Below are 16,241 nucleotides of genomic sequence, written 5' to 3'. Positions count from 1 at the left end.
CACCAGATAGTTTGTTGGCTGTTGACCACACGTGGGGTTGCCACATTCTGCTGATTCCCGTCCATGTAGTTTTTTTTCCTATCGGTGTGACTGAAGTGATTTGCTTGTAAAGCGAGGGCGAGTGAAGTGAGGTGGGCTTTGATTGCTCACAACACTGACTGTGGGAGCCGTGTGCTCCCTCTGTGTCCAAACTGTCAATCTTTCTTCTGTTTTACTAATAAATGACGAAGCACTTCCTATGACTCATTATGAAATTTTAGGGGCATGTATTAAATGTATTTAATCTTATTCATGGGGTTATGGTCAGTGAACAAGCCCGATTTCAATCTTGTGACCCACTGGGATAAACGAGGGCCACTCATACAACCCACTCAGTTTAGGTTTCCCATCACTGCTGGTGTCTGTGTGGTGGAGCTACGCCCATAGTACTTTTTTTTTCCCGTTGTGGATTGATGCAACATATTTTAAAATCATTCGTGGGACGTGGGTGTCGCTGGCTGGGCCAGCATTTATTGCCCATCCCGAGTTGCCTGAGGGCAATTGAGAGTCAACCACATTTCGTGACTCTGGAGTCACGTGTAGATCAGACCAGGTAAGGATGACAGATTTCCTTCCCTAAAGGGTGTTAGTGAACCAGATGGGTTTTTCCGACAATGGTCATCAGTAGATTCTTAATTCCAGATTATTCTTATTGAATTCAGATTCCACTATCTGCCATGGCAGGATTTGAACCCAGGTACCCTAGAACATTAACTGAATTTCTGGATCGCTAGTCTAGCGGTAATACCACTAGGCCATCGCCTCCCCTCAGTACAATTGTTACGAGGCTTGATTAAATTGTTCTGCAGATGGCGTTAACCTATACAACAGCGACTAATCTCGTGTTGCCCTTGTGTCTCCTGTAGGCTGTTTGGTCCTTCCTGCCCAGTTGAATCACTCTCCTATTTTCTGACACCCTTGCGTACCTCATATGAGAAAGCAGTGAAAGAGGAATTCAAACCTGTTAAAGTTGGGGCTTCCTTTGGACCAACGTAAGTATAGATGGGAACACTGGCTGATTTAAGGAATTTTTATTTCGTTAAAAATACAGCAATGGTTGCAAATATTAGAATATTTTAATGGAAATGGTCTAGTTCAGCCCTGTTAACTCAAGCTATTTTGATTCACACTACGTTCTTCTCATAGAGCCCGACAGTGCAGAAGGAGGCCATCTGGCCCATTGAGTCTGCATTTACCATAATCCCGTCCAGGCCCTATCTCCACACCCCATGCATTTACCTTAGCTAGTTCCCCTGACACAAAGCGACAATTTAGCATGGCCGGTGCACCTAACCTGCACATTTCCAGTTTCCTCCTCCACTAAATTTAGCCAGAAAAAGCTGGAAATAACACAGTAGGTTTGGAAGCACCTATGGATCGAGAAACAGAGTTAATATTTTAAGTTCTGACAGGGAGGAAACTGGAGCCCCAGAGGAAACGCTTGCAGAGATGGGGAGAGTGTGCAGACTCCACACAGACAGTGACTCAAGCTGGGAATCGAATCTGGGTCTCTGGCTCTGTGAGGCAGCAGTGCTAACCACCATGCTCATTTTTCTGACTTTGTTGGCAGCGATCTCAGACTTCATTGATTACCATTTGAATTTTGATTTCTCTTGCCGTGAGGAACCGTGAGTTGAGGTTATCTGCGCACTGATTTTAAACTGACACCAATTCTCTCAATCTTCCAATTGGCCTTCTTGCTGTAGATGGTGGACATCCTGGTTCCGGGTGATGGTGACCATTCCAACAGCTTGGAAAGGCGAGGAGGTGCACTTTGTGTGGGAAAGCGATGGAGAAGCGCTGGTATGGCGAAATAGCATCCCAGTTCAGGTACGGTAAATTGACTGGACGCTGGGAAACCTGAAATGAACACAGAAACTGCTGGGAACACACAGCAGGTCTGGCCGCACTGATGGAGAACAAAACAGAGTTAAAACTTGCGTCAGAACTGAGAAAACTAGTGAAAGGTCAGAACCTAAAGTGTTAACTCTGTTTCTCGATCCATAGATGCTTCCAAACCTGCTGTGTCATTTCCAGCTTTCTCTGGCTAAATTTAGTGTGGTGCCAACATAGAACATAAATGAGAATTAAAACCTGTTGAAATGTGTGTTTTTCGTTTTAAGAGAAAGCTCACTATCAAATTAGCCCGGTGTAGTTTAATAATTGCTGATGTACGTAGGCATGGTTATGGAGACACTCCTTTAGTCATATGCACTAATGTGAATAACTCCTCAAAGCCTGTCCACCATCTACAGGGCACAAGTCAGGAGTGTGATGGAATACTCCCCGCTTGTCTGGATGGGTGTAGCTCCAACAACACTCAAGAAACTCCACACTATCCAGGACAAAGCAGTCCACCGATCAATCAGTCATTTTGTTTATTTATTAGTGTTGCAAGTAGGCTTACATTAACACTGCCATGAAGTTACTATGGGTATCCCCTAGTCGTCACATTCCGGCACCTGTTCGGGTACACTGAGGGAGAATTTAGCACAGCCAGTGCACCTAACCGGCACGTGGGAGGAAACCGGAGCACCCGGAGGTAACCCACGCAGAGAACGTGCAGACTCTGCCCTAAACCAGGAATCGAACCCAGGTGCCTTGCGCTCTGAGGCAGCAGTGCTAACCACTGTGCTACTGTGCTGCCCTCATTTGATACCCTATTCACTTTAAACATTCACTTCTTCCACCACTGACTCACAGGTGGCAGTAAGGTGTATCTACAAGTTGCACGACAGAAACTCACCAACTCCTTTGACAGCCTCTTCCAAACCCCTGACCTCAATTACCTGGAAGGACAAAGGGCAAGGAGATACATGGACAGAAGACACATGGGGAACTCCACCACGGACAAGTTCCCCTCCAAGCCACACACCATCCTGACTTGGAAATATATTGCTGTTCCTTCACTGGGTCAAAATCTTGGAATTCCCTCCCTAACAGCACTGTGGGTGTACTGAAACACCAGGGTACTGAGATCGGGTGAAGTAAGTGGCTCAGCACCGCTACCTCAAGGTCAGTTTTGGGAGGGCAATAAATGCTTGCCTAGCCAGCGATGCTCAAATCCCATGGACGAATACATCAATGTCAGATATCTTACACTGATGCCTATTTCTCAGTGTTTATTTGCTAATCAGCAATGAAGGTAGTTACATTTTGATTCCCAATGATCCAAACGGTTCATGTACTGATGACATTGACCTAGCATCATAATCTTGTAAAGCTTGGATTGTTCCTGTATTGTGATACAAAACCACAGGATTAAACTTTACTGATTTATTGGTCATTGTTAAATTGCAAAAGATGGCACAGATATTTGTATAATATGTTTCTGTGAGGGTGTCATTCACTGTGAGGGTTAGGTGACGTGTGTAGAATGGTTCAGGTTGAAGCTCATTAATTAGTGCTTTCAACCTGTGATCTGTTAATTCTGTATGCACGAGAAAGAATCACAGAATCCCTACTGTTGGGAAGAAGGCCATTCATAAGAACATAAGAAATAGGAGCAGGAGTAGGCCATCTAGCCCTTCGAGCCTGCCCCGCCATTCAATAAGATCATGGCTGATCTGTCGTGGCTCAGTTCCACATTCCCGCCCTCTCCCCATAACCCTTAATCCCCTCTCTCATCAAAAACCCATCAACCCGCGTCTTAAAAATATTTAGCGAGGCAGCCTCCACCACTTCAACGGGCAGAGAATTCCAGAGATTCACCACCCTTTGAGTGAAGAAGTTCCTCCTCAACTCCGTTCTAAACCGCCCCCCCTTTATCTTGAGGCTATGCCCCCTAGTCCTATTATCCTTTCTGAGCGGGAAGAGTCTCTCCACCTCTATCCTATCCATCTATCCATCCCATTCATCATCTTATACGTCTCAATGAGATCTCCCCTCATTCTTCTAAACTCTAACGAGTACAAGCCTAATCTGTTCAGCCTCTCCTCATAGCTCAACCCCCTCAACTCCGGTATCAGCCTAGTAAACCTCCTCTGCACTCCCTCCAAGGCCAAAATATCCTTGCATAAGTACGGCGCCCAAAACTGCACACAGTACTCCAGCTGCGGCCTCACCAATGCCCTATACAGCCGCAGCAAGACCTCCCTACTTTTATATTCAATCCCCCTCGCGATGAAGGCCAGCATCCCATTCGCCTTCCTGACCACCTGCTGCACCTGCAAGCTGGGTTTTTGCGACTCATGCACAAGGACCCCGAGGTCCCCCTGCACCGTCGCCTGCTGCAGTTTTTCTCCACGTAAGTAATAATCCTTCCTACCATTATTCCTACCAAAGTGGACCACCTCGCACTTGCCAACATTAAATTCCATTTGCCATTTCCTGGCCCATTCGCCCAGCCTATCTAGATCCTTCTGTAGACTCTCCCCACCCTCCGCACAATTTGCCTTTCCACCAATTTTGGTGTCATCAGCAAATTTCGACACCCTACACTCGGTTCCCTCCTCCAGATCATCTATATAAATGGTAAAAAGCTGAGGCCCCAGCACTGACCCCTGGGGCACTCCACTAGTCACCATCCGCCAATCCGAATAGCACCCATTGACCCCCACTCTCTGCCTCCTATTTGACAACCAGTCCTCTATCCACGCTAACACCCTACCCCCAACTCCATGCCCCCTGACCTTCTGTAATAACCTCTTGTGAGGTACCTTGTCAAACGCCTTCTGAAAATCCAGGAAGACCACATCCACCGGCTCTCCTCTATCCACCGCCCTAGACACATCCTCATAGAACTCCAGTAAATTTGTCAGACACGACTTCCCTTTAAGGAAACCGTGCTGCGTCTGCTCTATCAAGTAGTTCCCCTCAAGATGCCTCGCTATTTCCTCCTTGATGACGGATTCTAACATTTTACCTACAACAGATGTTAAACTAACAGGCCTATAATTCCCCGCCTTTTGCCTGGCACCCTTCTTAAACAACGGCGTAACATTAGCCGTTTTCCAATCTTCCGGCACTTCCCCGGAATCCAGCGACGTCTGGAAAATAACCACCAAGGCATCCACTATCACCTCCGCCATTTCTTTCAGGACCCTCGGATGCATTCCATCCGGTCCTGGGGACTTGTCCACAATCAGCCCCTCCAGTCTGTCGAGCACCGCCTCTCTAGTAACAGTAATGTCATTAAGACCCTCCAGTCCTACCACCTTTCCATCTCTAAAATCCGGCAAATTATTCACGTCCTCCTCCGTGAAGACCGAAACAAAAAAGTTAATGAAGACCGAAACAAAAAAGTTATTCAAGACCTCCGCCATATCCCCATCCCCTACCACTAAGTCCTCCTTCTCATCCTCTAAGGGACCAACATTCACCCTAGCCAGCCTCTTCCTTTTTATATACTTATAAAAACTCTTGCTATCCTTTTTTATATTAAGCGCTAGCTCAGCTTCATAGTTTCTCCTATCCTTCTTTATCAACTTCTTTGTCAATCTTTGTTGACATTTAAACCTCTCCCAATCCTCTTCTCGCCCACTACTCTTAGCGACTCTAAACGCCTCCGCTTTTAATTTAACACTTTCCTTCACCTCCTTCGTTATTCGGCCTATCGAGCCCATACCAACAACAATTCCACCCAGGCCCTATCCCAGTAACCCCACATATTTACCCTGCTAGTCCTCCTGAAACTGAGGGGCAATTTAGCACAATCCTCACAGTGTGAGTCTTAATCTATTTAATAATTTGTACACTGTTGCACTGTGCTATTCTTTTACGAACATCTATATGAACAAATGAACATGTAAATGAGTTAGGAGCAACAGTAGCCCATTCGGCCCCTTTGAGGCTGCTCTACCATTCAATAAGATCATGGCTGATCTGATTGTGGCCTGAACTCTACTTTCCTGTCTAACCTTTTCTCTACCCTTTGACTCCCTTGCTAATCAAGAATCTGTCTAACTCAACCTTGAATATATTCAATGACCATCATCCACTCCTCTCTGGTACAGAGAATTTCACAGGCTAACAAACAACCCTACGAAAGAAGAAATCCTCCCTGATTCCACCCAACTTAAATGGTAAAGCTTTTATTTTTAAGCTGTATCTCTGGTTCTGGTCTCATCAGTGGACTTTCTGGTGTATGTCACACTAAAAATGTGATTCTTTCCCTTTGGAACATTATTCTGGCATGCCCAAATCCTCACAGTGCATGAATGTACTGATGACTAAATAGATTAAAACCATTTTCTTGCATGCAGAATTAGCACGTTGTCTTAGTGAGAATCTAACACGATTACTTCCTGTATTTCTGGTGAAATAGTGGAACTGTTTAGGTCCAAATCAGTGGTTTTGGTTGAAATAGGAAATGTCCTTACCTGTTTTGATGTAGCTACCATATCAAAACCAAGGGTAAAATTTGGTTCCTGTTTTTATGTATTGTAATATAATGGGACAGGAAAGGTGAACATCGCTAAAAAGAGATATGTTGCTGAATCTTCTACTCTTTCACTCATCAGAACAAATGCAAGAATACCAAATTTCAAATGATCACAACTTATACTGCCAACCCTTGCTGAACAATCTGAGTGTGTTAGTTGTTACACTTACAACCAATTTTTAAGATAATAAGTGGTGTTTGTAACTTAGTTCATTTATACTTGCTATAAGCTAAATATATTCATACTCAGGGACTGGTTGCCTGCAAACAAAAGGTGATGCATTTTGGTAGATTGAACCAGGGCAGGACTTACTCAGTTAGTGGTAGGTTGTTGGGGAGAGTTACAGAACAAAGGGATATAGGGGTACATGTTTATAGCTCCTTGAAAGTGGACAAATGCTGATTGAGTGGCAAGTTGATTGTTACTTCAGGGACTGACCAAGGAAGGGGAGAAGATCAGCTACATCCTGACAGAGAAGCTCACGGATGAAGATCCTCACAGGTCAGAACTCATTTCCATTCAGCTTTGGGCTATTGTACGCTCCATGGTTATATAAATCCTCCAGTAAGGCGCGTCTCAGATTGGATGGATAGAGTCTTGGGAAAGTACAATTGCTAATCGGCATTCCCCTATAGAGTTCTTCCATCATTCTCACTTAGATTTTTTATAATGATCTCTCTCTGTCTCTTGTTTGCTCATATCCTCTCTCTCATTTGTTAATTTTATTTGTTTGTCACAAATAGGCTTACATTAACACTGCAATGAAGTTATTGTGAAAATCCCCTAGTCGCCACATTCCGGCACCTGTTTTGGTACACTGGGGGAGAATTTAGCATGGCCAGTGTTTTTCAATGCTAATGTTTTTCTTCCCAGGGGAAGGTGATGGCCTAGTGGTATTCTTGCTCGACTATTAATTCCAGAAACTCAGCTGATGTTCTGGGGACGCGGGTTCGAATCCAGTCATGGCAGATGCTGGAATTTGAATTCAATAGAAAAAAAATCTGGAATTAAGAAGCTGTTGATGATGTGAAACCATTGCCGATTGTCAGAAAAGCCCAACTGGTTCACTAATGCCCTTTAGGGAAGGAAATCTGCTGTTCTTATGTGGTATGCATATGACTCCAGAGCCACAGCAAAGTGGTCGACTCTCAACTGCCCTTAGGCAACTAGGGATGGGCAATAAATGCTGGCCAGCCAGAACGCCCATGTCTCTCAAATTAATTTAAAAAAAAGGAGAATTTGGGAAGCAAGTTTTGTTAATCTTGCCCTGATTAGCTAGCTGAAGGAAGGAAAGCAGTTCGGGGGAGGTGTAATGGCAGAATGATATTTTGTGCTTTGCACATATCCCAGGATTAGATGGTTTAGTAAATGATGGGGTTGCTATCCACAGACAGATCGATGTACTGGTCTTTCTACTTCCTGTGTCTGGTGGCTGTAATTTGCTGGTGGAGGAGATGACCTTACCACAGGCAGGTGTGTGTGTGTTTGTTCTCTGCAGCCTGGAGTTGTACGTGGAACTGGCTTGCAACGGATTGTTTGGTGCAGGACAAGGCTCCATGATCTCACCCCCCGACCCAAACCGCAGTTTCACTGTCCACAGGGCTGAGCTGGTCGTCTTCAACAGGGCTGTTCACGAACTGCTGATTGACTTCGAGATCCTCTCTGACATGGCAAAGGTACAGGCGGCTGTGTGTTCGATGTGTAATCAAATCATAGAATCCCTGCAGTGCAGAAGGAGGCCATTGGGCCCATTGAGTTTGTGTTACTGAAAATGTGGTCAGCACCTATCTAGTTCAGTCCTGTTAACTGAAACTATTTTGTGCTCAGATTATATACTTTTCATAGCGTCTTACAGTGCAGAAGGAGGCCATTCAGCCATCAGGTCTGCATCGATCACAATCCCGTCCAGGCCCTATCCCCATAACGCCATGCATTTACCCCAGCTAGTCCCCTGACACCAAGCAACTATTTAGCACGGCCAGTGCACCTAATCCGCACAACCCGGACTGTGGGAGGAAACCGAAGCATCCAGAGGAAACGCACACAGACACAGGGAGAACGTGCAGACTCCACACAGAATCTCTCATGATTGACCCCTCAACCAAGCTGCTTCCTACTCACCCTGTCCATACCCTTCATAATCTGATACACCTCAATCATAGAATCATAGAACAATCGTGTTCCCCCCACCCACCTTAGTCTTCTCTGCCTGAGAAAACAATCCAAGTCTATCCAGATTCTCCCTATAGCTCAAATACTCCATCCCAGGCAACATCCTGGTGAACCTCCTTCTTGTGCAGTCACATATGTGAAGTGACCAGCACTGCACACAGTACAGTGCTGTGGCCTAACCAATGCCCTGTACGAGTCCAACATTATCTCCTTGCTCATATATTCAATGACAACGACTGATCAAAGCAAGTGTCCCGTCCGCCTTCTTAACTGGAATGATCCTATGGTTGGTGAGACTGGGTTTGAATGACTTCCTTTGATCTTTTTAATCAAGGAAATTAGTTAAATTTTTTATCCCTGTAATGAAAGCAAAAATATTCCTGGTGTTGACTGTGGCTCTTCTCTGAGTCAGAGGGCAGGGAGTTCAACTCCCACTCCAGAGATTTCAGCATACAATCTAGACTGACACCTCTGCTGTGCAGAGGGAGTGCTGCACTGCTGTCGGTGCTCTCTTTCCCATAAATGTTACACTGCGCCTCCTATATAAACATACTTAGGGCAGCACGATAACACAGTGATTAGCATTGCTGCTTTACAGCTCCAGGGACCTGGGTTCAATTCCCGGCTCAGGTCACTGCCTGGGCGGAGTTTGCGCATTCTCCTCGTGTCTGCATGGGTTTCCTCCAGGTGCTCCAGTTTCCTCCCACAGTCCAAAGATGTGCGGGTTAGGTTGATTGGCCGTGCTAAAAATTGCCCCTTTAGTGCTGAGATGTGTAGGTTAGAGAGATTAGTGGGTAAATATGCAGGCATATGGGGATAGGCCCTGGGTGGGATTGTGTTCGGTGCAGACTTGATGGTCCGAATGGCCTCTTTCTGTACTGTAGGGTTTCTTTGAATAGCATTCTATGAATACTGGTTGTTACCATTGATGAGAAACTGAACTAGACTATAAGCATGTAAGCATAAGATGGGTGGTACGGTGGTCACTGCTGCCTCATGGCGCCAGGAACCCGAATTCAATTCTGGCCTTGGATCACTGTCCATGTGCAGTTTAAACATTCTTCCTGTGTCTGCGTGCTCCGGCTTCCTCCCACAGTCCAAAGATGTGTGGGTTAGTTGATTGGCCGTGTTAAATTGTCCTAATGTCAGGGGATTAGCTAGGGTAAATACATGGGGTTATGGGAATAGGGCCTGGGTGGGATTGTGCAGACTCGATGGGCCGAATGGCCTCCTTGTACACTGTTGCGATTTTATGGATACCGCAGCAACAAGAACAGTCAGAGGCTGGGAATCCTGTGGTGAGTAACTCACCTCCTGACTCCTCAAAATCTGTCCACCATCCACAAGGCACAAGCTAGGAATACTCTCCATTTGACTGGATGAGTGCAACTCCAACACTCAAGGAGCTCAAAACTATCCAGGACAAAGCAGCCCACTTGATTGGCACCCCATCCACCACCTTAAACATTCATCACGTCCAATACTGACGCACAGTGGCAACTATGTGTACCATCTACAAGGTGCACTGCAGCAACTCACCAAGACTTCTTCCTCAGCACCTTCCAAACCTTCACCATCTAGAAGGACAAGGGCAGCAGACACCTGGAAACATCTCCATTCCCCTCCAAACTCACCATCCTGATTTGGAAATATTTCACCGTTAGTTCACTGTCACTGGGTCAAAATCCTGGAACTGGAATCCCACAATTCTAGCACCGTGGATTTGCCTATACCAGGTAGACTGCAGCAGTTCAAGAGGCAGTTCACAACCACCTTCATAGAATCCCTACAGTGCACAAGGAGGCTATTTGGTCCATCTGCACCGACCACAATCCCACCCAGGTCCCACTCTCGTAACCCCACATATTTACCCTGCTAATCCCCCTGACACTAAGGGGCAATTTAGCATGCCGAAACAACCTAACCTGCACAACGTTGGACTGTGGGAGGAAACCGGAGTATCTGGAGGAAACCCACGCAGACACGGGGAGAATGTGCAGATTCCACACAGACAGTGACCCGAGGCCGCAATTGAAGCCGAGTCTTTGGCGCTATGAGGCAGCAGTGCTCACCGGTGAGCTGCCCAAATGCCATCCTAGACAGCAATTAGGGATGGGCAACAAATGATGGCCCAGTCAGCAATGTCCACATTCCGAGAACAAATGGTAAATTCATATACTATTGATTTCATCTGTTATGTTTTTATCCTGTGATCTGTTTGTTTCCTCCTTTAAACCACCTCCCTCTCTCTCTCTCTCTCTCTAGCTACTTGGCACTGACAATCAGCGTAGCTATCAAGCACTGTACACCGCCAATAAGATGGTGAATGTCTGTGATGTGGAAGATCCGAGCACCTTTGCCAAAGCTCGCAGATTGGCCGCTGATTTTTTTCAGCAGCAGAATGGCGCGAGCCAGCACACAGTGCACGCCATGGGACATTGCCACATTGACACAGGTTAGAGAAAGTTAGCATGCAGACCCTCGCTGAAGAGAAACTTATATTTACTCGTAAATGTAGATAAAACTGGAATCAATGGGTGTCAGGGGCAAACTCTCCACTGGTTGGAGTCATGCCTGGTACATATGAAGATGGTTTAGTTGTGGAGGGTCAGTCATCTCAGCTCCAGGACACCATTGCAGGAGTCCCTCAGAATAATGTCCTGGGCCCAACCATCTTCAGCTTCCCTCCATCATAAGGTCAGAAGGGGGATGTTCCCCGATGATTGCACAATGTTCAGCACCATTCGTGACCCCCTCAGCTACTGAAACAGTCCATGTTCAAATGATCGGGACAATACCTAGGCTTGGGCTGACAAGTGGCAAGTAACATTCAATCCACATAAATGCCAGGCAGTGATCATCACCAATAAGACACATTAGCCACCACCTCTTGACATTCGATGGTGTAACCATCACTGAGTCCCCCACTGTCAACATTCTTAGGGTTATCATTGACCAGAAACTCAACTGGACTCACCACATAAACACAACGGCTACAAGAGCGGGACAGAGGCTGGGAATACTGCGGCGAGTAACTCACTTCCTGATTTCCCCAAAGCCTGTCCACCATTGACAAGGCACAAGTCACGAGTGTGATGGAATACTCCCCACTTGCCTGGATGGGTGCAGCTCCAACAACACTCAAGAAGCTTGACAAATCAGGGTTCAAGAAAATCAGTGTTCAAATTGACCCAATGTTGACCTGATGTCCTAAAACACCCCTATTATCACCCTATTTGTTCCGTTTTTTTGCACATTTTCCACCTGGCAAGTAAATTACCTTTAAATTAAAGAATTTGTGAATAAATTGTTGTTACAGGAGAAATTAAAACACAAATTAATTTTAGTAAAGCCTTTTAATAAACAAAGCAAAACAACAAGATTATTTCTTAAAAAAGTCTTGGAGTGTTCCTTGCTTGAATGTAGCATTTCGCTGGCTACGAGCAAAATCTAGAATGCTTCTGAGTTGGAGGATTTTTATGTGGTTCACCCCCTGGGCGTCCAGCTGACGGAGGCTAGCCTTGAGGTGTTCAATGGCTTTAGACCCTTTTGGGGGCGGAGGCTCTTCATTATCATCTTCTTGTGGCTCGAGAACCGGTACACTTGCCTCCGTCAGTGCCATAGTTACGTTACGGACAATCTCGCCGTCTGCCAGATTATCATATATTGGGCATTCATCACCGGCCGCATGCCACTGGTGTAGCTCTTCTTTGCTGCATTCAGACAGCTTCTCTGCCTCACGCCAGTCTTCCTCTGTGAAGCCGTAAAAATCTGCCTCTTCATCATCTTGAGTTTAACTTTTAGTCTTGATCACATCAAGTGCATGAAGCTTATCTTTCACAGAAAAAGATTTTCTTTTCCTAGCGATTTGTTCCATTTTGATCTAAGAAAACATGAAATTAACTCATCAAAAACTTTTCAGTTCCCCAGAAAGAGCCAAAAAATGTCCAATGATTCATCGCGTTGTATCCGAATTTGCGCTAAATTGGGGTGCGTAAGATCGAGGTTTCACTGTATATTGGCCATTCCTTCACAGTCGCTGGGCCAATATCCTGGAATTCCCTCCTTAACGGCATTGTGGATCAACCCACAGCACGTAGACTGCAGCGATTCGAGAAAGCAGCTCACCACCACCTTCTCAAGGGCAACTAGGGTTGGGCAATAAATGCTGGCCAGCCAGCGATGCCTGTGTCCATGAATGAATAAAAACAAATCTTTGCTTTGTTGTTTTATTCCATTATTCCCCCTCTGACTAAGCCTTATAGTGAGTCTTGGGTATCCTTGACAGGTCTACAGTCTCTAGTGTATCCAAGATATTTAGTTCTTTGGTAAACTATCTGAATGATTCAGTTATGTTACAACCTGTAACTGAATCCCTAATCAGCTGAAATTGCTTCACTCCACTGCTGTCGTAGAGTCTGACTAATTAAAAATCCAGTTCACTGGTTCTGATGATCCATGTAGGCAGAATGAATATCTGGTGTAAATTACATGATCTATTGAGAGGATTGTGTGTCAAGCAATAACTTGCATTTATATAGCACTTCTTAACATAGAAAAAGATCCCACGGCATTTCATGGGAACATTGTCAAACAAAACTTTATTCCAAGTTACATTAGGAGATTGGAGGGCAGATAATCAAATGCCTGCTCCCAAGTGGGAGCTTTAAGAACCATCTAAAAGGTGCAAAGAGAAGTTGAGGGAGGGAATTCCAGAGCTTAGGGTCTCCATAGTCAAGGACACAGCCTCCAATGGGGGAGCAATTTAAATCAGGGATGCTCAGAAGTCCAAAATTGGAGGAGCACGGGTGTGTCGGTTCTAGGGCGAGAGGAGGTTACAGAAATAAATTTAAGTTTCTCTATTGGTGTCACAAGTAGGCTTACATTAACACAGTGGAGTGTCGCAATTTCAATCGATTAGGGATTGAGTGACAGGCTGCAACACTGTAAAATTACAAAGAACAAAGAAAATGACATCACAAGAACAGGCCCCTCGGCCCTCCAAGCCTGCACCGACCATGCTGCCCCGACTGAACTAAAATCCCCTACCCTTCCAAGGACCATAATCCCTCTATTCCCATCCTATTCATGTATTTGTCCAGATGCCCTTAAAAGTCACTATAGTAGCTCCTTCCACGACTTCCCCTGGCAGCAAGTTCCAAGTACCCACCACCCTCTATGTAAAAGGTTTGCCCCTCGCACCTTAAACCCAGGCTCCCTAGTAATTGACTTTTCCACCCTGGGTATAAAGCTTCTGACCATCCACTCTGTCCATGCGCTTCATAATGTTGTCGCTTTTTATCAGGTCACCCTTCAATCTTGGTCATTCCAGTGAGAACAAACCAACTTTCTCCAACCTCTCCTCATAGCTAATGCCTTCCATGCCAGGCAACATTCTGGTAACTCTCTTCTGTAGCTTTTCCAAAGCCTCCACATCCTTCTGGTAATGTGGTGACCAGAATTGAACACTATATTCCAAATTTGGCCTAACTAAGGTTCTATAAAGCTGCAACATGACTTGCCAATTTTTAAACTCATTGCCCCGGCCGATGACGGCAAGCATGCCGTATGGGTCCCTGGCACTGTGAGGCAGCAGTGCTAGCCACCGTGCCACCCCACAGCACTAATAAATAAACACTAATAATAAATGAACGTTTTAAAGGTGTGATCTTAAAATTAGAGTTGCGACAAGGATGACGACTGGAAGCACTTCTTCTCACAAGGGAAATCTGGAACTCTGGAAAGCTAGAACTCTCTCCTGAAAAGCTTTTGAACTGGGAACCAATTGAAAATTCTTCAAAACTGAGAAGAACAGGTTTTTGTTAGTTAAAAGGACACGGAATCAAGATGGTGTGAAGGTGATGGATTAGTTATGATCTGATGAATGGAGGAGCAGGAGTGAGCGGCTGAATGGCCCCTACCTGTTCCCCGCTACTCGGTATGATTACATCAGTATTTTAATCTTTCTTTTTGTTGACCAGCCTGGCTGTGGCCGTTTGAGGAGACGATTCGAAAGTGTGCTCGCAGCTGGGCGTCTGCACTGCGCCTCATGGAGAAAAACCCAAACTTCATCTTCGCGTGCTCCCAGGTGAGATATATGCCAATCTTGTTTGACCTTTGATGTTCTGTCTCCCCCACTCCCTCCCCACGCTGCAGTAATCAGAGTGCCAATCTTCCTGCCCTCCCCTTCACCCCCACTCTGTAATCAGCAAATAGGAAGTTCACATGAGTGAAATAAATTGGAAATTTCACTTTCTTTTAAACCAGTATTGCCTTCAGAATGGAGCAATAACTGCAATCAAAAGCCACCAGATTTATGTCCAAACTTGTGTGACTCTTTGGTCCATTTGTTAGCTTTGATTTGAGTTATTATTGTCACATGTGTTAGTATACAGTGAAATGTATTGTTTCTTGCTCGCTATGCGGACAAAGCATACCGTTCATAGAGAAGGAAAGGAGAGAGTGCAGAATGTAGTGTTACAGTCGTAGCTAGGGTGTAGAGAAAGATCAACTTGGTGCAAGGTTGGTCCATTCAACAGTCTGATGGCAGCAGGGAAGAAGCTGTTCTTGAGTTGGTTGGTACGTGACCTCCGACTTTTGTATCTTATTCCCCAACGGAAGAAGGTGCAAGAGGGAATGTCCTGGGTGTATGGGGCCCTTGATTATACTGGCTGCTTTGCTGAAGCAGCAGGAAGCGTAGACAGAGTCAATGGATGGGAGGCTGGTTTGCGTGATGGATTGGGCTGCATTCATGACCCTTTGTAGTTGCTTGCGGTCTTGGGCAGCACAGGAGCCCAGACCAGGCTGCTTGGTATGGCTCCTGTGCTGTCACCAAAGAATGTTTTCTATGGTGCATCTGTAAAAGTTGGTGAGAATCACAGCTCATATACCAAATTTCCTTAGCCTTCTGAGAAAGTAGAGGCATTGGTGGGCTTTCTTAACTATAGTATCAGCGTGGGGGGACCAGCACAGGTTGTTGGTGACTTGGGCACCTAAAAAATCTGAAGCTTTCTACCATTTCTACTTCATCCCTGTTGATGTAGACAGGGGCATGTTCTCCTCTACGCTTCCCAAAGTTGATGGCAATTTCCTTTGTTTTGTTGACATTAAGGGAGAGATTATTGTCTTCGCACCAGATCCTTTATCTCATTCCTGCACTCTCGGTCTGTTAATTTTGGTGGAATTCTGCAGCGAGAAGTAAAGTTGTTTAAGATGATTGAAGAAATCAGTAAGGTAGATAGCGAGAAACTGTTCCCTCCGTGGAGTTAGAAATCTTAGCTGTGATGTTTCGGATGGTAAGATGCTTCCCACCGACATGGGAGAGAATGTCCTCTGTTGTTCAATATGAACATAGCAATTAGGAGCCAGAGTAACTAATTCAGCCCTTTGAGCCTGCTCTGCCATTCTATATGATCGTGGCTGACCTCCATCCCATCCTAACTCCATTTCCCTGCATTTTCCCCATAGCCCTTTATCCTGCTTTTGATCAAATCTTTATTCATGCTCACCATTCTCCACGCAGATCATAGAATCGCTACAGTGCAGAAGAGGGCCATTCGGCCCATCAAGTATGCACCAACCACAATTGCACCCAGGCCCTATTTCCTCAACTCTACTTATTTACCCTGCTAATTCTCCCTGACACTG

General features: G+C 45.5%; 1 protein-coding gene across 1 annotated transcript in view; it reads left to right on the top strand.

Moving 5' to 3' along the window:
• Positions 1-16,241, top strand: part of man2c1 (mannosidase, alpha, class 2C, member 1) — a 129,588-nt gene that overhangs the window by 4,170 nt on the left and 109,177 nt on the right. The window contains exons 2-7 of the mRNA XM_080216002.1: positions 906-1,031; positions 1,746-1,869; positions 6,853-6,923; positions 7,921-8,098; positions 10,860-11,049; positions 14,576-14,682. Coding sequence (XP_080072128.1) covers positions 906-1,031; positions 1,746-1,869; positions 6,853-6,923; positions 7,921-8,098; positions 10,860-11,049; positions 14,576-14,682 — 796 coding nt within the window. The remainder of the gene's footprint in view (positions 1-905; positions 1,032-1,745; positions 1,870-6,852; positions 6,924-7,920; positions 8,099-10,859; positions 11,050-14,575; positions 14,683-16,241) is intronic.

The sequence above is a fragment of the Carcharhinus amblyrhynchos genome, chromosome 32 (assembly GCF_965287045.1).
Source record: "Carcharhinus amblyrhynchos chromosome 32, sCarAmb.v2.hapA, whole genome shotgun sequence".
Lineage (NCBI taxonomy): Eukaryota > Metazoa > Chordata > Chondrichthyes > Carcharhiniformes > Carcharhinidae > Carcharhinus > Carcharhinus amblyrhynchos.
Note: the sequence above shows the minus strand (reverse complement) of the source record. Positions and strands in the feature narration are given on the sequence as shown.